The 27468-nt window shown below is 32.0% G+C and overlaps 4 protein-coding genes across 4 annotated transcripts; 2 read left to right on the forward strand and 2 right to left on the reverse strand.

The window, feature by feature from the left end:
- Positions 1-9492: 9492 nt before the first annotated feature.
- On the reverse strand, positions 9493-10195 carry LOC102606357 (auxin-induced protein 15A-like). The gene has a single exon (XM_015314502.1). The coding sequence runs from the start codon at positions 10085-10087 to the stop codon at positions 9785-9787; it is 303 nt and encodes a 100-aa protein (XP_015169988.1). The 5' UTR covers positions 10088-10195; the 3' UTR covers positions 9493-9784.
- Positions 10196-14015: 3820 nt separating this feature from the next.
- On the forward strand, positions 14016-14626 carry LOC107063083 (auxin-responsive protein SAUR21-like). Its single transcript, XM_015314503.1, has one exon. It carries the CDS (start codon positions 14118-14120, stop codon positions 14373-14375), a length of 258 nt encoding a protein of 85 aa, XP_015169989.1. The 5' UTR covers positions 14016-14117; the 3' UTR covers positions 14376-14626.
- A 3623-nt stretch (positions 14627-18249) lies between these two features.
- Positions 18250-18778, forward strand: LOC102578366 (auxin-induced protein 15A-like). Its single transcript, XM_006359655.2, has one exon. It carries the CDS (start codon positions 18250-18252, stop codon positions 18505-18507), a length of 258 nt encoding a protein of 85 aa, XP_006359717.1. The 3' UTR covers positions 18508-18778.
- Positions 18779-25679: 6901 nt separating this feature from the next.
- On the reverse strand, positions 25680-26789 carry LOC107063079 (uncharacterized RING finger protein P8B7.15c-like). Its single transcript, XM_015314494.1, has one exon. The coding sequence runs from the start codon at positions 26787-26789 to the stop codon at positions 25680-25682; it is 1110 nt and encodes a 369-aa protein (XP_015169980.1).
- Between the last annotated feature and the right edge of the window lie 679 nt (positions 26790-27468).

Genomic DNA, 27468 nt, shown 5'->3' on the forward strand with positions numbered 1-27468 from the left:
ATTATGACTTATAATACTTTTTACGTAGTTTACGAATATATAAATTTTATTTTGATTTCACACGCAAATTTCCTATCAAACTTAAAATGTTTTGACTCTCAAAAAACGAAAAGTGTCACATAAATTGAGACATCCACGTTCAATTGGAAACAATTACTTGGAGAGTTTCTAATCTGCCATGTATCCACTTGACTTGATTATTATCTAGTCCTGAATTTTGGATGGCCATAAACTGTCTGGTTATATATATACCACTTTTCTCCCATTGTTTCCACTTTGGACATGTATATATATATATATATAAATATTGTTTATGTCAAAATATATAACGAACCAACAAACAATGAATTATATATGTTGCTCTCTAATTCTTTACTAGTATCTAATTGCAACTCCCATACTGCCTTCTTGTCCTTGAGGTTATGCAAAAAGTTGTGAAGTCATTTATCATCTACATATTTTTTGGTGCCGAAATAACTGCATGCCCACCTCTATCTGTCTTGCTCTTGATTTTTCAAAAATATGACAGCACAACAAATTCTGCATTTTTCAACTTATAATTACATATATGTTCCCAAACTAATGGCTACTTGCATGAAAATAAACGAGTGGTAGTGGTGATCACCATGCATTTCAATATTGTGAATTGTATGATAATCTTCTTATTTAAAAAGTTTAAGTTGTTAGGGAGATCATATGTTTGTTTACCTTATTATTAACAATTCCTTATTGTGTGGGTTGGATTCTTTTTCATAATGAGCCAACCGCATTTTTTTTATAAGGATGTGATCTCACTCGTGCCTAAAATATCTATTGAAATTCATTGAAGTGTGAGATCATCTCATTTGAAAGATTGACCTACTAGAGGTTTAGTACATATTAATTCATTTAATGATAGGTTCCACATTTAGTCACTGTCCTACTACAAGCTTAGAATCACACATTTATCACTAAACTCTACCTGCTACAATCCGAAATGTAACTTTTGTAGAACTAGGACGTGAAGTTTTTTTTTTTTTTTTGTTGCATGAATATTAGCTATTTAAATAAAGGACATATTACAACTATAACATACATCTAAATTTCAAAATATTATAACGGTGACTTACAACTAATGAAAATGAAAGAAAAAAAACGGAAAAAGCACCAAGTGTGAACAATAACATTTTGGTACTATAAGTTTGATCTAACAACCCAATGATTTCATTAAGTACGACTGACAAATATACATTATAAATTATAATACCTGTACTTATGTAGACGACTCTCCGCGTATATATCATTTTGAAATTTATGGAGCACATTAATTATTCTGTATTGAGCTACAAGCCTACGGCTACGAAGTTGCCGGATCAAGGAAATGAAAAAGAATTTGAGCATTTATGATTTTATCATAAAATTTTAAAATAAATTGGAAGTACATCACATGTTACCAATATCACAGAATTTGTGATCCAGATCCAGATAATAAAAGATCAAAAGATTGGAATTATTTTCTATATAACTACCATCAGCGTGACTTTTTCTTAATAGAATCATTAATAATCATTATTAAAGAAAATTAAATGTAAACAAATTTCTTAGTACTCTGGACAGGAGATGCGTTTTGGGGTTCGATTAATTTAAATATGTGGCTTTCTGCCAAAGACGACTCCAGTACCCCAGCTCGAATTCAAGACCTCCGGTTTGGTGGTAGACGACTTTACATTTGCTAACAAATGTGAAGGAATCTATAATTAGTTGAGAGTTGGCATTACTTACGAATTATATTAATTATTATATGTACTTAGGGGATATGTAGGTTTGCTTAATCTAATTATTATTGTCACAAGCTCAAATTTAATTATTAGTCTTCGACTCTACACCAATCACTGCTGATGCTGTTCAATAATTAGATTTAATTTCCTTATTATTAATTCTGAAATAAGAAAAATAGGATTTAAAGAAATTTCTTGACAACTACTACAACACTACAACAGTTATACAGAAGTGCTTTGACATCATTTTCATTAAAAAAAAAATGAAAATGATTGAAAGTCCATCTAAACATAATCAACAGCAATAATCATACTTAGAATAATTTAAAAGAATTTTTATGTGGACTACTTTGTTGTTCAAAAGAATTAGCGAAAATAACCCTCGATTTCATAAGTTATTGCCAGTATACATGTTACTCACAAGTCCTAGCTAGTAGGCAATTACCAACATTGTGGAGTTAAAAAAAATGGTAGCTTGGTGTACGAAGCATTCCAGTGAAGGCGCACCACACTCTAATTAAGGGAGTGTGAAACCCGTTCTTATATGCCACATGTAAAACAAATTAAAATGTTACTCGAAAGCTCCTTTCACTACATCAAAAATGATCATTAGCGGCAATTAAGAATTAATTGCCGCTAAATATGTATTTTTAGAGGCAATTAGCACTTTTGTATGTCTCTAAAGCCTTCAACGACATTGGTTCTAATGACACTTAACTAATGCCGGTAAAGACTTTAACATTCTTTATTAATGTCAATATTTAATGCCGCTAAAAGTTGTTTTTGTTGTAGTGTCTGCAAAATATTCTTTATGGATAACGAAACAGCTCATCCAATGGCCTCTACGTTACAAAATTTCTCTTGCTCTTGATTATTTAACATAGAAAAATCTTGATATTTTATCTTTAAACAGGAAAAAGAAAAATCTTGACAGTTTTAAGTTTAAAATATTTAAACAATTAGATAGGCTACTTTATAAGTCATATAGTAGTATAACTTGATAAAAACGATACGTAAGGACAATGAAGAATGATAAATATTTGATTGAATTTTTTCCTTTCCAGTATTTTTCTCAACAGTATGAGGCAGTACTGTAAAGGCATTAATTTGCACATAAATTTACAGCTCTTGCATGGCAAGAGGAAAAAAAAACGTATAATGAACATTATACGTATTGAAAAATAAAAAGAAGAAATTAAGCTTTGTTCAATCGAGAAGTGACATGAAAAAAATCTTCCTCGTTGCAAGGTATTGTAAGACCGCCCATTGGATGTTGATATCCGAACTCTTCCTCTGATTTTCGTAGCAATTCTTGGAACGAAGCATGATTTACGTATTTAATTGGAACCACAAATCGTTTCTTCTCTGTTTCTCCAACGTAAACTGCTAAATGTCCTTTTGGTACATCTGATATTTGCTTCCGAGTAACAACAAAATGCAATTTGTTGAATTGCTTGACACTTGAAATCATAGATAACAAACGAATACCCATGATCACTTTTTTTTTTTAATATTGACTTGATTGTACTAAATTTGGTGTTTGATATAATTGGAAGAACTTGTTCTGAATTGTTTGAAGTGGAAATTATAATTTATATTAGCTGCATATGTTGTTGCCACCAAAGTGGACTGTGTAAGGGAGGTCCTACCTCACATGGTCTTTGCTCATTTTTGTCCAATTGGAAGAAAATGAAATGAAATATTCAATTCCTTATGAAGTACTCAACTCTCATCCAAGTCTTGATTAAGGAGCCCACTTGATTAATTGAACAACTTATTGCATATTTGGGCTGCTGGTCTTTCTACAAAGTTTGATTACTTGAGAAACTTTCATAAAGACTATACTTTTGGAACCTATAGTTATCGTACATAATTATAGTTTACCTAATTACTATTTGTTTTTATCCTATTGTATGCTCAATTTTATTGTATCAACGCGGATACAATCACCATGAGTTGTATGCGTTCACTCATAGAGTAAAGGGTGGTCAGTTGATCCACCTCCATTAAACAATTATACCGCATACATATAGAATCTTATAGTGTGTATACAAAAATCATGTTTATACATATATATTAAATTGTTTCAACTATCTTTAACAAAATTTCAAATTTTACTATTGCATTCGCTCGATATATCTCCCATAGGTTGTATGTGTTCGTTCACTGTATCGACACATACAGTCGCGTTGGATACGATCACAAGAGGACGCTGTATCAAATACAGTGTACAAGTTAGTTAAACATGTAATTTTTCCATAATTAATTTTATTTATATCCACTTACATTTGAATTTGGCTTGTTTTAATTTGTTGGTGGTCATAATACACAACACCGTCACTTGGCCATTGTTTCCAATTTGGACATAGTTTTCATCCATATTAATGTTTGTGTCTCAAACACGACCAAGCATGAAACGACATCTCCGGCCCCTATACAATATTTTGTGTCTTTAATTGTGTATAATACACTCAAATTGAAAAATTCTTCATATTTAATTATCCAGTCGTTATCTAAATGTTACTCTTTCTTTTATTATACACATATACATATGTTGAAACTCTTTCGTGCCTCCAGCCAATTAAAATATTTTTTAAAATATATTATAAGTTATATATATCAACAATTAATATAATTTTTTTATATATATATTATCACTCAAAATTTGTCCGCTTAGTTACTACATTTTTTTTTGTAATTGTGAATACTTAATAAGTAACATGAATGTACATATTATATAAAATTAACTTGAGCTATAGACTTACATGAAAAATAATAATGTAATAGATTGCTCACAAAGTTTGTCCTATATAAATTAAATTATTAAATGGATGCTATATATGGTCAAGAGAGGTGATTGAATAATGTTTATTATATTGAACATAAAAAAAATTTGTGATTGTACATCCAAACCTAATCAAGTTGATGACTTGTAACAGAAAGGAGTAAAAGGAAAGAAAAAAAATTCCCAAATGTCAACAAAACTAAATTTCGTACCAATGATCATTTCATAAAGAATTAATTAACAAACTAACTAAATGGATTATTAGATGGCCACTAATAATGCCAGGATATATATATGTATTGTTTGTGCATCTAATTCTCCGCGTTCATATTTACAATTTTAAATTAATGTTAGATATTATTATTCTGCATTGATATTTTAAAATTACTTATGAATTGCTAATTATTTTGGGATATGATTAATTTGAATTATTCATATTAAGAATATAAGAAATTTCATTTAAGGGTAAAACGTTCTCTAACTATTGACTAGTTCCAATAAATAATTTCTTATTCCCCTTTCAACTAAATATAAAAGAACTATTAAAAGAATTTTTTGATTATAGGAAAGAGAGAAGCAATTAATTATCTTAACAACTCATATAAAAGTACTTTATTTAAAAGAAAATTGGAAGTAGAGTCATCAATATCAAAGAATATGTGATAATAAAAAAGTACTCTAATTATCATGATAGAAAACGATTTTCCATCTAAACAGAATCAACGTGACTTAGAGTTCTGAGAGTTTTAGAATTAACAATACTCCCTCCCTTCGTCCTATAACAATTTTCTTTTTATATGAATATTAAAAAATTATAAATAAATGTGACCACTTTTAAAAAAAATTAATTACAAGGTAATATAGGAAAAATCTAATTAATATTTTCTTTATTTAGTAAGGTGGACAATTAATAGTGTAATAGTAACAACTTTTTAATAAGATGATCAATTAATATGAGACAGAGTGAATAATCAATCAGATAAAAAGAAGACACTCCGTACATGAACATAAATAACCCCACCGACATGTCATAATTAATCATTCCCAGTGTGTTAATTAACGATGATGTAAAGTAAGTTATTTTTAAATCAAATTAATTAGTACGTCTTTCTCTACACTACTTTTCCACCGCGAATTAATATTCTCTTTTTAATAAACATGAAAATCCAGCCATGCAAAACAGCGTAGAATATTAGTAGCCCCAAAGAAGTGGAAGCTATTCTTTTATTAGATATACAAATAATATGTATTTTTGTTATACTAGTATTTATTGATAATTTAGAATAACAAGTTAAATTACATTATGTTGTAAAAAGTTAAGTTCATCACATTGTTAATGTATATAATTTTAATTGTCAGAAAGTAATTTAGATTTTTCATCTTCGCGAAAATATAGATTTAGTTTTAACTTTTTTTTATGTATATTCTTGAAAATATACTCGTTAAAATATTGAGATGAAATGGGAGTATAATGATGTGTGTTGTGATTTATGAGAAAATACAAACAATTAGTGCATGCAAGTGTAAAATATGGAGTAATTCAGAATAATCACTACTAGAAAAGAAAAAGTAGAATAAATATAGGCCTTTCGCTGTGAATTAATGAAAAATTTGTCTTATAAATATAATTTTCCATTACATCAGCTCACTAGAAAAATATAATAGTGGAGAACAGATTCTCAATTAGTGAAAAGTTTTTTAATTTTTTTTTTGTGAAAACACTACTATTTTTTCTTTTTCTCATTAATTCAATCAAAATTTGTGTGGGAATTGTCACTGAAAATTTCAATGAGAAAATAATAATTTTTCAGTAATGAACATGTGTATTGTTTCATATGGAACTTGGAAGTGAAAAATATATTTCCTTACACCGGTAATTGATTACATTGAACTTAAATGTATATGATGAGTATATATATCTGTGAAAAAAAATCATTAAATTACAGTAATAAATAGTATCAAATTTTGAACTCATAAGTTTAAAAATACAATGAGTTCAATAACAACAACATTAATCATGAATATTATTGACATCTAGAGATGAGATTCAAATGAGAAATGATAGTGAGGAATGTAGTTTCACTGCATGGAATGGTAAGACCACCCATTGGATGATCAAATCCATATTCATCTTCTGCTTTCCTCAATAATTCTTGAAATAATGGATGTTCCAAATATGATATTGGAACCACAAACTTCTTATGTTTCTTGTAATACCTCTCTCCCACATACACTACTATATGCCCTTTTGGTACCTCTAATTTTGTTCGTAAAAAAACATTATACTTAGCTTGTCGAATCATCGCCCTTATACCTATAATCCCCATTATCAAACCAACAAAATTTCTTTGGCTAATGCTTTTTTTTTTCTCGCTTTGACTTGCCTTCCTAATTATCTTTCAATCTGGAGGAGGAGGAGGAAGAAAAGAAGAAGTTAAAATTGTTTAAGGTTTAGATATGATTGATGAACATATAAGTTATTATAGTTTGTATATATATATATATAGGATTTGAATTCTATTGGTTGTTTATGAATTGATATTATAGTATTAATAACTATATGGAAAGAAGTGTGGGACCCTGAGAAAGTTCGACGGTGGATGGTTCTATTTTTTTTCTCTTGCATGCATTATTAGTATGATAGTAGCAGTGATCTCATAAATTTATCAATTGGATCCCCCAACTTGTTGCAGTGTGAATACTTTTGAATGAAATTAATAACGATAAATATTTTGAATGAATGAAATATTTATATTTATGGTGATAGCCCACAGTTTTTTTTAAAGCTCATACCGCGTTTGATTATATTTGACAGCTAATTTTTAAAAAAATTCTTGTTTGATCTTCAAATTTTATTTTGAAATACTTTTAAAAAATTATATTTGAATTCACATTGAAATGAATAAATTTGACACTAGTTGCATTTCGAATCAAATCACATAGATTAAAAAGAATAAAGTGTAATATTTTCTCCGATCTAAAATAATGATGTTTCATATATTAAGAAGATATTTAAGAATTTTTGTTTTCCTTCAAATTTTCACTTGACATATTCCTAATTCAATGATAATTTATGTCAAAAAGGGAAAAAAAATCACAATTAAAGATATTTTAGTCAAAACCTCTATTAATTTAATTTTTAATAGTAAATGAATACCTTAATCCATGTATCAAGCCTAAAATATCTTTTGCACTGAAAGGAATAATAACATAAAATACATTATAGATTAAATTGTAAGAACAATATAGAATTATACAATATCAATAAATATAATGTAAGTTTTGAGTCATGAAATTAGTCGTATAATTAGATGAAGACGATACATTAAATGAGCATTTTCTTGAGCTACAGTACTTGAAATATAATATATATATATATTGGCTTAAATTCTGTTGCCCCCAAAGTTCGTGGTATATTCTGCGTCTTGCTAGCTGTTATATATCATTAACTAATAACATCAAGTGCCATTAAATAAACACAATTACGTCGCCATTTCGTGATAGATTTCTTTAAGTGCTATTGTTGATTTGTTTGTTAAATTTTTCATATGTTCCCACCTTGCTCTCTAAGTTTTGCCACTTCAACAAAAGTTAATATAGTCAACATAATATACTATACTTTTTCGTTTTTTTTATTTGGCTTTTATTGACTTAATACTTGATCACCTTAAGAAATTATTTATTAGAAAAATATTTTACTGTATTAAACTTTCTCCATTTCAAAATAAATTTGGGTGGTAATCACCTCTTCAAAAAAATTTAACTAGTGACATTGATAAAAAGGGTAATTTGTTAATTATATCATTTTTGCTTCTTCACTAATTTAAGAAAAATTAGTGATAATTTAAAAAATTATTGTAGAAAAGGATAATTTTACGAAAATATAATTTTAATATATTTTTGGACTTTGAAACATTCATTTATTTTGAACCATAAAAGATTGCTAGAAATATATTTATTTTGGACTGAGGAATATAATCTGTATTAATTGTATATTAAAAAGCTAAATTTGATTAGTAGTACTTTATTTAGTTACTTAATGATAAGGATATTGTTGGAAGAAAATAACTATTAAAAATGAACAAGTAAAAAAAATTAATAAAATTTATTTTGTTAAGAATAAACAAGTAAAAGAAAAATTATACTATTTTTTTTGCCTAGTTATTTAGTAGAGTAGAGCCCAACTTCTCTATAGCAATATCTTCAAATAACAATATCTTATTATAATAAAAAAAATTGAAAATAATTTTTAGATTATATTTTATTTCTTTATAACTTTTTTTTTAATCTATAATAATAACATCATCAATATCTTATTATAATAATTAAGTTTTTTTCGAAAATATTTTTTATAACAATATAGTCTTTTCAAAATTACCCATTTATAGTAAATATCTTCCTTTTGGTAATACAATAACAAATCATTTTTATAGAAATAGAATCTCTAACCTTACCAATAATTGGTACATATTTTGACCATTTATATATTTTCATCATTAAAGTTTTTTCCTTATGCATTCAACTAGGATAATTTAGCTCATTAATTTGCCTATAATATTCTAGTTTTAACCATAACTAATTTGGGTAGCCATAAATCATAATTAGTAGAAAACGTTGAATTCACTATTTGTTTGTGTCTGCAAGCAAAAAAGGTATACTTTATGATATCTCTTTCTGCGACTAATCATGATTTTCAATCTAAATATAATAATAATCTTCCCCTCCAAATAAATAAATAAATTATCAAATCTTTTGTCAGTAATCATTTGGAGGTGCCATTACCATTTAGTAGTTAATTCAACTGGAAATGATGCATTTATTTATATTTAATTATCTATTATTTTGGTTGTCAGTGCACCTAACCTGGCTAGCTAGTTTTTTATTGTGGTCCATATAATTTCCAGTTAATAAGATCAAGATCAGGGTAATAATAAAAAACAGGAAAAAGGATTTAAAAAAACATTATTTGAATATTGAATATACATATTACATTGGGAATAGTCCATGTTACAAAATTGAAGAGATCGAGGCTGACTTAGTCAAGCTCTTTCAATCTAAATGTCTCGGATTTGAGCCATAGAAATAAAGTAACTCCTCATAGGAAAATGAGAGCTCTTTATATGCTGCATAAATCCGGATCAGTCGGACCAATGAATTCCATATACCAAATGGTAGAGCGGAAAAAAAAGAAGAAAAATCACTAAGACTATGGGATGAAATAAGTTTACAATTCTTTAAAAGTCTATGATGACTTTAGTAAAGAAATGAGACTAATAAAGTAATCTTCACTACATGGAATTGTAATGCCTCCCATAGGATGATTATACCCAAATTCTTCTTCAGCCCAATGTAACAAATCTTGAAATAAAGGGTGATTCAAGTAAGAAATTGGAACAACAAATCTCCTATATGTTTCACCAACATAAACTGCAAAATGTCCCTTTGGTACATCATTTGTAGTAGATGAAATGCTTCCATTTCTTGGTGAAATTGTTCTTCTAAGCTTCTCTTTAGCATTTGATATTCCAACTAAACCTCTTCCCATTTTTAAACACAAAAGATTTGAGGCTAAATTGATGTTTTAATTTGAAATGAATTTGACTTGTGTTTGAAATGGAAGATAGGAAAACTAGACTATATATATAGAGTCATTTCAATCCTCAAATTGGCAATAAATTAATGAAGATTAATGTGTGAAGTTGGCAAACATATCAGGTGAAGATATTGGCAAAAGATCACATGGTTTTGCCTAATCTATTTCAGGACATCATGTCCTACCACTTTAGGGTACACAATTAATAAAAATCTTGCATTATTTGAAAAATGTGACATGCTGATTTTTGTTGAACATATCATTAGGTAAATAAAAATATTTTTAGTAATTAAACTTTTGGATGAGATAGATAATTATTTAGTTTCAACATGCATGGGTGGACGATGCACGTCTCGAACAATGAGTTCATTTGAATTAAACTCAATACTTTTCAGGTAGAGAATATATTTATGTGTAAAATCCACTAAAATTGCACAAAATAGTAGATATAGACCCGCTGTTTTAAAATATAACAAAATCAATACTAAGAACCTTAAAAGTTGAATCCATAAATTTAAAATCCTAGATTCGCCTTTGTCAACAATGTTGATTCAACATGATGTCAGAGCATGCATAGGTTTCGTTCAAGTTTCACCATCATGGTGGCATAGGGAACTTTCACTAACATAATTTAAAAAATAAAAAAGTAAACACGTGAAAAAAGACGAGAAATTCAAGTACACATAATATATATGCATAATACTTTTGACCTTATATACATAATGTAATTTTCAACCCCCCTCCACACTTCTAGCTAGCTCCGCCCACCATTCATTAATTTAGTTTTTTGGTTTCATATTCGGTGTTTGATGCCTAAATTGGAGCTCAACTAAATCCGGATTCACGCCTAAAAGTTTCACATTGTGAAGTGAAGCGCTCCCTAAGACCCTAACAAAGGCAACTCTGTATCGGTATACTCGAACTTGAAACTTCTGATTAGAATAAAGCAGTACTTATCGCCCATTATTATTATTACATATTTTTCTCACTAAAAAATCAATCTCATATTATAGGGGATATGTTGGACGCATAATTAAGTAAATACTCTTATATTTAAATTTATTGATGAAATGATCACGTACATCACCAATATCCATAATTGATTTTTGACAAACATTTACTAACTGCACTTCCTGTACTGTTGTTTATTGATACAAAAAGATGTTTCTCGATGAGTTATAAGGATAACAAAAGTAGCTCATTTTCCTATATTATAGAGGCATTGAACCTGGACTTGCCATTGTTTAATAAATCAACCTTTTGCCAATTTACCAGAAAAAAGTTAGTGGGCTCATTTGTATCATAATTCAGATTCTTGAAAATAGTGCTCTTTTTTTTCTTCTCTATGTTTGGGTTCGCTTATCAAGAATAATATTTTTGTTACTCTGTTGCTAGCATTGAAGTAAATGCCTCAATGGATAATAAAAAAAAATTTGAGTAAAAATTTGAAGTAAAATCCAAAAATGTGTTGTTTCCAAAATGTTTTTTATTCTTCATATTTTAGTTCCTAAACAGAATCTAAGTTCATTCTTAGTGAAATCTGACTTGGAGAAAGTGGAAATCTGACTTGGAGAAAGTGTCGAAGTTCTGTATGTAGTATGTACGTAACCTTACCCTAACTTGTTAAGGTAGATAGGTAGTTTCCTAATGTTTGGTGTAAACTATAAGGGACAAAATATGAATTCAATAAATGCTCAAATTTTGTTGTACTTAGCTCCGTTCGTCTTCATTTCCATTTTCTATGAGTATTGTTATATCACTATCATCACCCATTTATGGCAAAACGTGTTATTAAAAGTCAGATCATTATCAGTATTTGTTAAGTCAATCCAATTTATGTTGACACATTACTTATATTGTTAGTAAAGAACCAATTATTGAAGAAATTGAGGAAGTCAAACCCGTGATTAATTAACAAATTTTCATACTAGTTGTTGCCTCATTTTCTACCATTTTTTTTTTGTTGAATTGTGTCTGTAGACTGCAAACCGATAGTTCACATTTAGCAATCGCACATGATTCTTAATTTTGACGGCCACATATTTTATTTGCTTAATTATATCTTCAACAAGTCATGCACAGGTGGACATGAATCTTTTTTCATAGGCCAATCACATGGACATAACTTCCTTAATCAATTTTAGATGTACAAAGTTTAAAGATATTTCTTCGCAAGTACGAGGTTAGTTGAATAATGAAACTTACTTAACATAACTAATTATCATGTTTAGATGTCTACAATCACATCTTTGATAATGAATAAGGAGCCAAGTGATAGTAATATAGTATTACTTATCCAATCAAGTTGTCATTTGATCATTAGACAAGAGACTTGATCCATTCATAGTGGTATTAGTCAAATTAAAGAGGGTCCTCTTACATTTGGTTATGAGAAAAGTAGTAGGACATGATGTTTTTTCTTCAACAAGTATTATATGGTCTAAGTACTTTGTCAATTAATGAATTTGAAAAGCAAACCATGTTATATTTCATGTGTTGTTGTCTTTTCAACATCACTAAACATTTGGATATGCATTAGAAATTACTACTTGCCTATACTATATATATACTTATGCACAGTATTCTTAACAAAAAAAAATTTACTTTCTCATTGCTAAGCAAAATTCATTCATTTTCTGATCTCAGTCTGTTGTGAACAATCAAGATAGTGATAAACTTTTAGATGAAATACATGAAACTGAATTAATTTGGCGTAAATATTTGGTGTTCGGTTTTTAGGCCATACATGTCATAGTGCAGACTGTCCATAAACACCTTGAGGATCAGCATTAGCATTGAGGTGAATCACCACACTATCTCTATCATACATTGGACATTACATAAAGTAAGAGTGCATAGTCAACACGCACCTAAAGTGCCTATGTTGGAACTTGGAATGTTTGGCAAATTAGATTCCTACTAAAGAAGTGCTGCTCAATGTCAACTCATTATTCAATTAATGAAATTCAATGGGATCCAGAAGTATTGCTCAATGTCAACTCAACTCATTATTCAATTCATGAAATTTAATGGAATCCAGAAGTGTTGCTCAATGTCAACTCATTATTCAATTTGTGAATTTCAATGGGATCCAGAGATACCATGTTTGATCCCAAGTACTCAGATAGATCAAAAGTACAATTCTATCTAAACTGCTCATTTTCAAATGATATCCATATTGTACACAAATATCTGTATTTTTTGAGTTACCTCGAGATCATTAGAAGTTTCTCTTAATAGTTAAAATCACTATTAAGAGATAAATTTGTACCAGCGAATTATCATAAATGATCACCAGATTATAGATAAGTTTCTACATTCTTCTCTGGCTTGTCTATGAACTTCTTGTTGACTAATGCAACTGGAGGAATTTTCTAGATTTATCGATTTCTCTGTTATTTCCAACAATAATCATCGCAGTTTGACCATTTTATGTGTACTCACTACTCAACTGCAGCACTACTTGAACCAACCAACATGCCTTCTGAGCCGTCCCTTTTAGCACTATGAATGATCAGATTTTGTCTAAAATCTTCAGGAGATGCCCATATAGATTCGCGTTTTATGATCAATTGATCGATGGGATGCTGACTACACTTAATTGATATGGCTTCAGGTGGTCCCTAACTAAACTATTTCAAGAAAATGAAATTTCATGAATCTGTTCTTTATTTAGAAAAGCAATGGGGCCTTATGCTTTTAGACATAGTTTCAAAGTCTAAATAGTTTGATAATTAGTTGGAAGGCATATTCATGTGTTATATTCATGTGCTATTGTCTCTAAATAGTGCGCGCCAAAATTCAACTACACAAGTAATCTTTAACTGGTGCCTATTGAAAATGCCAATTCAATGCACTTCACTAGGATTCCACAACTTGTCATAGGCCTATATAAACAAAAAAAGAAAAGCCACAACACTCATCAAAACTTAAAACTATCCAAAGCTTCATTATTTGCTTATCTACATTGAACTAAACAACCATGGCTATCCGTATGCCTCGTATACTCAAGAAGTCTTCTACAGCTAAAGATGTTCCAAAAGGCCACTGTGCTGTGTATGTTGGGGAGGAGCAGAAGAAGAGATTTGTAATTCCTATATCATTCTTGAGCCACCCTTTATTTCAAAACTTGCTTAGTCAAGCTGAGGAAGAATTTGGTTTCGATCATCCAATGGGTGGTCTTACAATACCTTGCAGAGAGGATGTCTTCATTAACGTTACTTCTCGTTTGAGGAACTGAAATGGAAACTTGCTTTCACAATTTTATACTAAAGCAAGATTCGGACACTGTAAAGTTTAGGAGTATTTAGAGAAAACAGTAATTAATATTAGAATGAGGATGTTGCCTCTGACTAGGTAGATTAGTGAACTTATATTTACAAAGCCTCATTGTTAAATTATGGGAAGATAATGAAGTATTGAACCTTCTTCAATTGATGGTTTCATTCATTTAGCATTGGTGTTTTTTCAAGTTTTCTAACAATCTTGAGCTGAATCAAGTAATCATTTCCAAACTAAGTGCAATAGAAGAACTACATAATGTGATAAAATCTACAGTTCTTGTCCCTTGGCTAACTATCAAAATGGGAAATACAAAAGCCAAAGAGCTTTGCTTTGACCATTTGTTTCAGACTTGTTAAGTCAAGATGAGGAACAGTTTTTGTTTTGAATACCCCATTTGTGAACCAATCTCACTCTTACAAAATTAGTACTATTTCAGCAATTTTGCAACTTCTTGTTACTTCCGAGCAATTGATCAACTGAGAGAATTCTGCTGCATTTCCATATAAGGCAACACTAACTAAGTAATCAGTGAAAACAGTTTGTTGCTTACTCCGACAGCAGGCATTTTAGAACTCCTTGAGACAAATATAAACTCTTTTAACTTGGAAAATTGAAATTCAATACTCTGTGCTTGTAAAATTCAACAAGAAAAGTTTCACTACCCCTACTTTTTCTTCGCTAGCTTTCTCTAGTTAATTGTAGCTGCATAATTGATTGAGGGACATTATAAAACGCGTCCAAGTGAAATGCTAAATATGACCTGAGATCTGAGTTTAGCATATGACTAGGTCCTTACAAGGCACGACTTCATTTATGGAAAAATCAACATAGTGATGAAACTGAATCAATTTGGTGCAAGTATTTGGTCTTTGGTTTCTAGGCCATAATGCTGACTGTCCATAGATACATAGAATGTTAAGTTTGGTATAGTAATTTAGTTTCCAATTAAAGAAGTGCGGTTCAAAAGCAACTCATTATTCGATATATATTATCTCTCTTGAAAAATTTAAGTCAGCATATTATTCTTCTGGATTTGTACCAGTGAATTATCAAAATGATCACCAGATTAGAGATAAGTTTCTACACTCTTCTATTGCTTGTCTATAACCTTCTTATTGACTAATGAAACAGGAGGAATATTCTAGATTTATCGATTTCTCTGTTATTTCCAATAATAATCATCGCAGTTTGACCAATTTATGTGTACTCAAATGCAGCACTACTTGAACCAACATTTATCCTGAGTCATCCCTTTAGCACGATGAATGATCAGATTTTGTCTAAAATCTTCAGGAGATGCCCATATAGATTCACATTTTATGATCAATCGATCGATGGGATGCTGACTACACTTTTTTGATTCAACATCAAGAAATGACTTCAGGTGGTCCGGTCCCTAACTAAACTATTTCAAGAAAATGAGATTTCATGAATCTGTTCTTTATTTAGAAAAGCAATGGGGCCTTATGTTTTTAGACATAGTTTCAAAGTCTAAATAGTTTGATAATTAGTTAGAAGGCATATTCATGTGCTATTGTCTCAAAATAGTTCAAGCCAAAATTCAACTACACAAGTAATCTTTAACTGGTGCCTACTGAAAATACCAATTCAATGCACTTCACTAGGATTCCACAACTTTCCATTGGCCTATATAAACACATAAAGAGAAGCCTCAACCACTACAACTCTCAGCAAGACTTGAAACATTCAAAGCTTTACTCTGCTTTCAAAGTCCTTACAAGTTCTTTCCTTCATTATTTGCTTATCCACATTGAACTAAACAACCATGGCTATCCGTATGCCTCGTATAATCAAGAAGTCTTCTGCAGCTAAAGATGTTCCGAAAGGCCACTGTGCTGTGTATGTTGGGGAGGAGCAGAAGAAGAGATTTGTAATTCCTATATCATTCTTGAGCCATCCTTTATTTCAAAACTTGCTTAGTCAAGCTGAGGAAGAATTTGGTTTCGATCATCCAATGGGTGGTCTTACAATACCTTGCAGAGAGGATGTCTTCATTAACGTTACTTCTCGTTTGAGGAACTGAAATGGAAACTTGCTTTCACAATTTTATACTAAAGCAAGATTCGGACAATGTAAAATTTAGGAGTAGGAGAAAACAGTAATTGATGTTAGAATGAGGATATTGCCTCTGAGTAGGTAGATTAGTGAAATTATATATACAAAGCCTGATTGTTATATTATGGGAAGATAATGAATTATTGAACCTTCTTCAATTGATGATTCCATTCATTAAGCATTGGTGTTTTTTCAAGTTTTCATGGTTTTCTAACATTCTGGAGCCAGAATCAAGTGATCATTTCCAAACTAAGTGCTATAGAAGAACTACATAATAGGATGAAATCTACAGTTCTTTGTCCCACGTCTTCCTATTAAAATGGGACATACAAAGGCGAAAGACCTTTGCTTTGAGCATTTGTTTCAAGACTTGTTAAGTCAAGATGAGGAGCAGTTTTGTATTTGATTACCCCATTTGTGAACCAATCTTACTCTTACAAAATTAGTACTATTTCAGCAATTTTGCAACCTCTTGTTACTCTGAGCAATTGGTTAACACAGAGAATTGTGCTGCATTTCCATATGTAAGGCAACACTAACTAAGTAATCAGTGAAAACAGTTTGTTGTGCTCTCCGACAACAGGCATTTTACAACTCCTTGAGACAAATTTAAACTTTTTTAACTTAGGAAATTGAAATTCAGTACTCTTGTACTTGTAAAATTCAACAAGAAAAGTGTCACTACCCCTAATAGCTGCACAATTGATTGAGGGACACTATAAAACACATCTAAGTGAATAAAGGGAAGACCTGAGATCTGAGTTAGGTCCTTGCAATGCACAGCTTAGGAACTGACCAGGAGCATCATCATAAGATTTTTAACTTTTTCCAACTTGCTAGGTGTGACTTACCAATTGCAACATTTATGGGAAAATCAAGAATATTCGGTCTTTGGTTTCTAGATCATACTGGCCTTAATGCTGACTGTCCATAAATACATAGAATGTTTAGTTTGGTATAGGAATTTAGACTCCAATTAAAGCAATGCTGTTCAAAGTCAACTCATTATTCGATTAATATAACCTTTTAACAAATTTAAGTCAGAGTATTATTCTTGTGGATTTGTACCAGTGAATTATCATAAATGATTAACAGATTAGAGATAAGTTTCTACATTCTTCTCTTGCTTGTCTAACCTTCTTATTGACTAATGCAACTTGAGAAATATTGTAGCTTTATTGAGTTCTCCATAATAATCATCCTAAATTGACCATGTGATAAGTACTCAACAGCAGCACTATATGACAAGAATCAACATGCATCCTGAGCCGTCCCTTCAGCACTATGGATGATCACCTTTTGTCTAAAATATTCAGGAGATCACATAGATCGTGTTTTATGATCAATCAGTGGAATGCCGACTATACTTTGTTGATTCAACATCAAGAAAATGATATATCATGAATCTGTTCTTCTTTTGTGAAAATCAGTAGGGCCTTCTGCTTTTAGACATTGTTTCAAAGTCTAAAATAGTTTGATAATTAGTTGGAAGGCATATTCATGGGTTATCTCATGTGCAATTGTCTCTAAACAGTGCCTCACCGAAACTCAACTACACAAGAATCTTTAAGTGGTGCCTACATAAAATGCATATCACTAAGACTTATCTACTTGCCATTGGCCTATATAAACACATAAAAAAGAACCATCTACCACCACAGCTCTCAGCAAAACCTGAAACCATTCAAAGCTTTACTCTGCTTTCAAAGTCCTTACTTTCATTATCTGCTTATCTATATTGAACTAAAACAACCATGGCTATCCGTATGCCTCGTATAATCAAGAAGTCTTTGACAACTAAAGATGTTCCGAAAGGCCACTGTGCTGTGTATGTTGGGGAGGAACAGAAGAAGAGATTTGTGATCCCTATATCATTCTTGAACCAACCTTTATTTCAAGACTTGCTTAGCCAAGCTGAGGAAGAATTTGGTTTCGATCATCCAATGGGTGGTCTCACAATACCTTGCAAAGAGGATGTCTTCATTAACCTTACTTCTCGTTTGAGAAACTGATATGGAAACTTGCTTTCACAATTTTATAGAAAAGTAAAGCAGGATTTGAAGAGTCTGTAAAGTTTAGGAGTTGGAAGAAAACAGTAGTTGATGTTAGAACGAAGGTTATTGCCTCTGACTAGATAGATTAGTACTTATATTTACTACGCCGGATTGTTATTCATGTCAAAGAGATGAATGACCTTTGGCAATTGATCAAAAAGATATTGAAGTTTTGGTAATTTTCTCCTAATCTTTTAATTAATAGACACATTCAATTAGCATTTGGTAATCCAGCAATGTCAAATTGAATCCATGGAAACGTTACCGATAAACTAGAGAACTCATTACAATAAAATAAAATATTATGTTGATATCATTTGCTAAGTAAATTGAAAGAATTTAATAATTGGGGATTAGGGCTAAAAATGCCACTTTGTCCCTTGATTTCTACTACTTATTCCTTCGGCTAAAAATAAATGAAAATCATTAGAATGGTATTAGGAATGCATACCTAGATTTATAGGATGAAGTTCCAACTGGCTGTTGCTTAATTCCAGCCGGTCTACTCAGTCTCCGGCTCCGACGATCCAGAAACTTGGTTCTATCCTTTCTTGCGGGGCTTTTCCGACGATCAAATTAAATCAAGAAACCGCCCTTTCACTCCAATCACAAAATTTAATCATCATATAATTTCAAGAAAGGCCATATATATCCATTATACCATATATAGTTATACATACAAGGCAGATTCATGTAATCAAGAAACTAGAATTCTGGTGATTTCAAGAAAGTAGTTCTTGCCATATGTTTTTTTAGTGTATTTCGATTATCACACTATTTTGATGTTGTTGTTTTTCTCTCGTAGACTTTACCTTGCTTTTCTTATTAACTGCTATGCTTTCTTCCATTGTTTTCTTCTTCTTTTACTTGGGTTCGATGCACTTGAGTTGAGGGTCTTTTCGAAACAACCCCTCTCTACCTCCACGAGGTAGTGGTAAGGTCTGCATACATTCTACCTCGCTAGACCCCACTTTATGGATTTCACTGGGTATGTTGTTGTTGAATTCATTTGGACTCATAACTTTAAGGCTAGATGATCTATCTACGATTCCAGCATACAAACGAAAATATCCCGTCTTAGTAAACTAGGCGACACAGGACCATAATGCTGGCCAAATTGGAATGAATGTAGATTGCCATTATAAAAAGGTGCTATCTAAAGTCAACTCATTATCCTCCTTATATAAACTAAACAATTTAAGTAGCACTGAGTCAATTGATTTTCTTGAAAAATTTAAGTCAGCACAGTGCCACAGCATGTTATTCTTATGGATTAGAGATAATCTTCTATATTCTTCTGGCTATGTTCTCTTGGTTGTTTCCTACAAAATAGTGGTGAGAGTCCACACATGCTTAGCAGTGGAACAACACAAGTAGACAGTGGTTGGTTTTGCTCTTCTTTGACCAGAAACATTGAACGACTTATGACCTTCATATCGATAAATGAATTTCTAGAAATATTCCTACTTATCCAAATCTCTATTATTCATATAATAATGATCTTAATTTGACCATGTTATAGTTACTGTATAAGTCTTCAACTGCACCAACTTGTATCCTGGGCCATGACTTAAGTATTATCATTGATCATTGGAATGCTGACTACAACTTGTTGATTCAACACCAAGAAATGTCTCCAGGTGGTCCCTAAATCTACCATTTTTAAGAAGATGAGGTTTCCATATGTTGTTTGTTGTGAATATCAGTGGGACCTTCTGCTTTTAGGCATAGTTTCAAAGTCTAAATAGTCTGATGATTAGTTGGAAGGCATAATCATGTGCTATTGTCTCTAAACAGTGCTGCACCAAAACTCAACCATACAAGTATTCTTTAGCTAGTGCCCACATAATGCCTATCCAATGCATATCAGTAGGATTCTACAACTTGTCATTGGCCTATATAAACACATACAAAGAAGGGTTTATCATAACATCTCTCACCAAAACTTGAAATCATACAAAGCTTTCCTCTGCTTTCAAAGTCCTTACAAGTTCTTTCCTTCCTTATTTTCTCATCTATATTGAACTAAACGACCATGGCTATCAGAAGTCTTCTACAAGTGGAGACGTTCCGAAAGGCTATTTTGCTGTTTATGTTGGGGAGAAGCAAAAGAAGAGATTTGTAATCCCCATTTCATTCTTGAGCCAACCTTTATTTCAAGACTTGCTTAGTCAAGCTGAGGAAGAATTTGGCTTCAATCATCCAATGGGCGGTGTCACAATTCCCTGTAGTGAGGATGTGTTCATTGATCTTACTTCTCGCTTGAATAGGATCTGAGGCTTTTCCTTTCACAATTTTGTAAAGAACTAACCTGGATTTCCAGTTTGTAGTTAGGAAAGACACATCATACATACCACATCTTAGAAAATTAGATAGAGGGGATTACTGTCAGATACAACAGTAGATCCCAATCGAATTGTAATAATCAGTAGTTTATCAAATGAAATCTTTTCACAGACATTCTTTATCCAATTTGGTTTGATAGTAATCTTGTTGAACAAAGTTCCTTAAATAACTCCATTTTCTCCATAACATGGGAAATGGAGCTTCTGAAGTGCAAATCTCAAATTATCCAAGAAATCATATTAGTATATGGCATTCCATTGGACATTTTCGTTCTTTGCTTCATTTAGAAGCAAATCTCTGGCTTGATATATCAGAAGTTCTCTCTATCAGCTGAATAACTTGGGATAATTCTGGTCTGCTAAGTTGATTTAATCATCAGATTAGAGGATTTATGATATGAGGAACAAAAACTCTGTTATTGATGAAAGAGTACTCTTGATGAAACCGAAAGAAAGATATAAAACCAGTGCATCTTGATAAATATTTCAATCCAAGTATCCAACACCTTACTCCACTCTCTTGCTCTCAATATCGTCTCGTTCATGTATTCAATGGTGTTTACACTGAAATCAGGATAGCTTTTAAGTGTGTGTATGTGTTTCTTGCTCTGTTTGAGCTGTATGTTAAGTCATTGGTCAAGTGATTCACGCCCTTTACATAATGCAGTTATGGTGTTCGATGAAATTCCTGTGAAGAGCATTTCCTGTCAGGCTGCTCTGAAGCTAAGATGTGGATGGAGGCCTTGTACATGGGTAAATTTTTTCTCTTTCAGATGCTTTAAACTCTTTATTGGTCTCTTTGAATTGGGTAGGCAGTTTCATGGATATGTTATTAGAAAAGTTCATGACATGAAACCTGATTTTTCTTTGTACAACTTGTTATTTGAAATGTATGACAAGGTTAGGCCTGTATACACTAAATTTACAGCAGTGATTTGTTTGTTTAAGGGCATACGGAATCACAGATAAATAACAACAATAACATACCCAGTATTCCCACAAGTAGAGTCTGGGGAGGGTAGAGTGTACGTAGACTTTACCCTATCTCATGGAGATAGAGAGACTGTTTCCTAAAGACTCTCGGCTCAAGAAAAGGGCATAGGGATAGAAGGAGTCAAACCAGTTGGTGTGGCATTCTGAGTGCCATGTGGCCCATGTCAGTTTGTAGTCACGCTGACCAAGTAAATAGATTACTTTGATCCAGTGTCTTGCGATTGCAGTTCCAAACCCAGTCCCGAGCACTATAGTTGTTCAATCGACCTATTTTATTATGCCGGTGTATGGAAATTTGTTAGCAAGTTCTCAAATTATAAGTACTGCACAAAAGGACAGCGAAGGAAAAGTCATATGATCCTTCACGTACTAGTGTCTTCATAGACATCAATCAAATCACTTTACCATCTGTTATAGGATGTTTCCGGGTACCATGATCAGGTACCATTCTCTTTCTTCACCTATATGATCTGGAATGAAATGCTTCTCAATCACAAAACTGATTAGGTTGCCGATCAATTATTGCCATCACGCTCTGGCTTTAGCCTTTGAGCGACCTTCTTCTATATATACACACAAACAATTAATAAGCCGAATGGTAAATGACTGTGTGATGATGGGATGGAACAGAAGTACAATTTACAATCTTAGTACCATTTCCCAAATTTCCACATATAATCTTTTTTCAACCATTTAGGACGATAATGATTAATGATAAATTCTCCCATATATTTCGGATCAAGTTATAGACCTCAGGTAAGAAGCACTTGGAATTGGAAATTATGGACATTTTAAAAAAAATATTTACAACAAAACCGTGTTACCATCTACGAATTTTCAGGGATGTGTATCTAGACATAAATAATAACATGGCACAACTCTTGTTTGGCAATTGATTGTGAGGGATACCTTGTCCCAAGCTCAGAAAGAAGGTAGATCCTGTTGTCCTTGAACTAAGGCCTAATGTTAAACTATGTTTCAAGTCTGAACAATGCTAGGAAGCAATTGGCCTCTCTAACGTTACTGCTGTTTTGGGATAGTAATTGATAAATTTTCATGTCTCCCAGTATGGTGCTTACTATAAATCAAACAGCAATACATGTCCAGAGTTACCTTTTATCCGAGTGGTCCAGGCATAACTAAGCTCCAGGTCATCTCTTATTAAAAATTCTACAATTAGTAATGCTTTGTTCTAAGTTTCAAGTAAGGTAGGGCCTATTGTACTTGAACAGTATGACAAAAAATTTAATACTTGGAGGGCAAAAGCATGTGATACTTCAGTTACATTGTCTTCTGCTGGTGCCCACAGATACCTATTCAACACATATTGTATGAGTTGACATTGCCTATATAAACATATCCAAAGAGGTATCTACCACCACAGCTCTCAGCAAACTTGAAAGTATTCAAAGTTTTCTCTGCTTTTGAGTTCTTTAGTAATTCTTTCTTTTCTCATCTATAACTAAAAGATTATGGCTATTCTTCGTATGATCAAGAAGTCTTCCACAACTAGAGATGTTCCCAAGGGTCACTTTGTTGTGTATGTCGGGGAGACGCAGAAAAAGAGATTTGTAGTCCCTATATCATTCCTGAGTGAACCGTTATTTCAAAACTTGCTTAGTCAAGTTGAGGAAGAATTTGGCTTCAACCATCCAATGGGTGGTGTGACAATTCCCTGCAGTGAGGATTTTTTCATTGATCTCACATCATGCTTGAGGAAGTAAGAAGGAAACCAGTCCCCATTTTTGCTCAATTTTGTATAGTTGTAAAGCAGGATTATCTCCACCCTGTACAGTTCAGAGTTAGAAAATACACTAGGTAGAACATAGCGAATGGATGTCATTCCTCTGTCATTTGACTAAAGAAATTTTTCTACTTCAAAAAGAATTGAAGTACTGAACCTTTTCACTTGTATGGTTCCATTCTAGTCCATATATTGATGTAATGAATTCATTGCAATAGAAATTTTTGTCAACTCTCATGGTTTGCTAATCTGAATGAGATCTGATCTTCTAAAGTGGCATAACCCATAATTGATGATATTATGGTCACTGCCATCTTTAGTAAAATGATAGTCAGTAAACATTAGTACATTACTATTCTCTACCATTTGGAAACATTTCTCAGAATATGTTGAAAAAACATGGATTATCCTAATCTGGAAAGTTGATCCACAATGGCTTAAGTATGAGGGACCAAACAAATAAGTTGTCGGATAATTCAGCAAATTTATCTTCAATCGTACTGTTGTAGAAGTCCAACTCTCAAATAATTCATTTATGAATAAGATTTACCAGTTGGAACTACCATTGTTATAAATAGCAAGACATCTCTGATCAAGTGGTCCAGACCCGAGTCATTACAAGACAATCACCAATTGTTTTCAATTTGATTTCTAAAGATCCTGTGTTCTCTATCTTGTCATGAAAAATAGTGGTGCCTGTTGATCTTCAGGCACAATGGCCTAAAACCATAAGTGCTCGAGGATGAGTTGGACAACAAAGCCATGTGATACTTCTTGTGCTATTGTCAATCCATAGTGCTACAAATACCTCTTCACCAGTGAAATCCTATAAGGTTGGCATGTCTTCTGTTATTCTTCTTAAAAATATGGACACACAGTTTGCATATATTTTAGTCCTTGAAATCATCATATGGCACTGTTCCATATTTATGGATTTGATTCCGATAGATCCTTTGTTCAATGTATGAGAAAAAAGTAGGACCTTTTGTTCTTGAACTTATATGAGCTAAAACAATTAATCATGTCAATAAGCTGGAAGACAGGACCATGTGGTAATTGATATGTCATTGTCCTTCACTGATGCCCAACCCAAATGGCTCTTCACCACAAATCGAGGAGATTTTTTGACTTGCCCTTCTCTTATATAAACATGTTTTGAGAAGTAGCCACAACCACTACACCTCTCCCAAAAAACTAGAGAACTACTCAAAGATTTTCCTTCCTTTCAGAATTTTTAGTAATTCTTCTCTTCATCATTTGCTCATCTTAATTAAAAGATCATGGCTATCCGTGTTCCTCGTATAATCAAGAAGTTTTCAACATCTTTGGATGTTCCCAAGGGCCATTTTGTTGTTTATGTCGGGGAGAAGCAGAAGAAGAGATTTGTGATACCGATATCATACTTGAGTCAGCCTTCATTTCAAGACTTGCTAAGTCAAGCAGAGGAAGAATTTGGCTTCAATCATCCAATGGGTGGTATCACAATTCCCTGCCGAGAGGACATCTTCATTGACATCACTTCTCAATTTAGGATTTAAGTATATATTTGAGATCAATTTTCCTTCTTAGATCTCACAATTTTGTATACAATAGTAGGAGATTCATTTTGTCCAGTTCGTTAAATAGAGGTTATATGAAGCTTACCACCACAAAGATTGGTGCTTTTTGACTCACAAAGACTAATTCAAAGAACACAGATTCAACATTATATCAATGTGCAAACTCTAACCCATTGTTTTAGTTCATTTGCAAAGTATCCTGTGAAATTGTATTTGAAATAAGACTTCAATGTTCAGGCACTTGTGTAGTACCAGACATTTTCGAATTAATGTAGTTTGCTTCCTGCGAATTAATAACATTGAGATTATCTTATTTAAATAGTGCATCGCATGCTGCGTTCTAATGTCACTAATATAGAGGAGATATCAAATTATGTGTGATCAAACAGATAAAATTACTAATCTAACTTGAAAGGAAAAATATTAGAGAAAAATAAACAATGTATTGAATTCGATAATATTACAAAATGTGGTATATATTTTGACCCCTCAATAAGTAATTACACTTGAAAACTCACTGCTCATCTCACACTTATTCCTTTTAAAACCTAATTTTCTAGTTTCAACACCCCATTGCATGTTAACATCATCACTTGGTTTCTTCATATTTACTTCTTCAACAGCTGGTGGAAACTCTTCTACCCGTGTCCTACAAGACTCTGAAGAAGTAGTGCTATTAGACTGTAAGATTCTGTTTACTGTGGCTCTTAGAGTCAAATTAGGCAAGAGAGCATCAACAAGTATATTTCTAGCCCCACATACGCAAACAGAGTTGGACATAATATGATTCCTTATGCATCTGTCGCAGAAACTACTAAAACAACATTTGCTCGCTATAACTGCATCTTTCATTAATCCTTTACACAATGGGCAGTGAAGCTCTGCTGGTATATCTCTATAGGAACGCTTAGAAGACGATGAAGAACATGACAATCCTTCAACTTCCTTAGTAAAAGCTGCCATCAAAACAGCAACACTTGCACTTAGTTTCTTGATGTCATAATTGGGGTCACCATTTGTAGGGCAATGCTGAATGAAATGCCCAGGCACCTTGCATCGATGACAGACATACCCCGGTGGTGGGTTTTTCCGTTCCATTCCACCTTGTCCAACACTAAAGCAAGGCGATCTTGTGTTATTATACTCAAGTGATATGTTTCCTATTGAATTCTTGATTATACTACTAGTACTAGTGGGCACTGGATTGCCTAATTGACTTGGCACTACTACTTTTGGAATTGCATACACATCATCGCCAAAATCATCATCTTGAGAATATTTGGACTCTTTTTTAACTGAATGAACCTCCTCCTGTTTACACAACACTTGCTTGGGTTCCTCTTTAATTAGTATGGGGCAGCAAGGTAATCCAGGAAGGCGATGAATCAAAACACTTGTATTTCTAGGAATCAAAGTGGCATGATCAACATAATCTTCGTTAGTTTGTGCGTTGGTGAGAAGAAGGTCGAAATCTTTACCCCAACCATAACGCTTGGATTCAAATATTTTTGATTTCAAATTCCCAACAGAAATAAAATGATCAAGAATTGGTATTGAATCATAATCCTTACAACTTTTATACTTGATATACACTGCCATAACTGAAATATTTTTGCTTTTGCTACTAAAAAGAAATCAAAGAAGAGAAACAAAGTTAAGAATTTGGTTGCACAGAAACAGAGTTAGGAATTGCGTTTTATATATAGACATTTTTTTTAACTTCCGAAACCAACTCGGAATCTGAAAGGAAAAAAAGATAGAAAAAAAGTTTCCTAAAACTGTAATCCCATTCCCATACGAACTCAGGTTTCCTTATTTTACACTTAACACAAAAATAATTTGATTTTATAAATTTATAATTTTAATATTTAAATTATTCTAGTAATATATGTTGAGCCGCCAGATCAAAATTATTTATTGTGGTAGAACCGTATAAGTCCTTTTTTAGAATAATTTTATCCTTTGAATATTTGAATTTGTAAAAAACATATTATATTCAATTATTTATAATTCTAATTATTAAAATTTGGAAACCTGATTGGGTTATTAATTTTTCGGGTATGGGATGTATTTTTGTTACTGCATTATTGTTTGACCGTAATTATTTTGTGATTTTGTGCCCCTGTTTCCATCCTTATTTTTTTACTTGACTGTATTTATGAGCGTTTTCTTGTTTGATTATATTTTTATGGTTGTGTACAAATACAATGCATTCAATGAACAACTAAATTATTTGAGATGATATGAGAGAAAATGGTCTAAACCCCCCCCCCCCTCC

The sequence above is a fragment of the Solanum tuberosum genome, unplaced genomic scaffold (assembly GCF_000226075.1).
Source record: "Solanum tuberosum cultivar DM 1-3 516 R44 unplaced genomic scaffold, SolTub_3.0 scf00290, whole genome shotgun sequence".
In the NCBI taxonomy this organism is placed as follows: domain Eukaryota; kingdom Viridiplantae; phylum Streptophyta; class Magnoliopsida; order Solanales; family Solanaceae; genus Solanum; species Solanum tuberosum.

Bases quoted from the DNA above. Each gene is read 5' to 3' on its own strand.
- LOC102606357 (XM_015314502.1), bottom strand. From the start codon at position 10,087: ATGGGAAGAGGTTTAGTTGGAATATCAAATGCTAAAGAGAAGCTTAGA.
- LOC107063083 (XM_015314503.1), top strand. From the start codon at position 14,118: ATGGCTATCCGTATGCCTCGTATACTCAAGAAGTCTTCTACAGCTAAA.
- LOC102578366 (XM_006359655.2), top strand. From the start codon at position 18,250: ATGGCTATCCGTATGCCTCGTATAATCAAGAAGTCTTTGACAACTAAA.
- LOC107063079 (XM_015314494.1), bottom strand. From the start codon at position 26,789: ATGGCAGTGTATATCAAGTATAAAAGTTGTAAGGATTATGATTCAATA.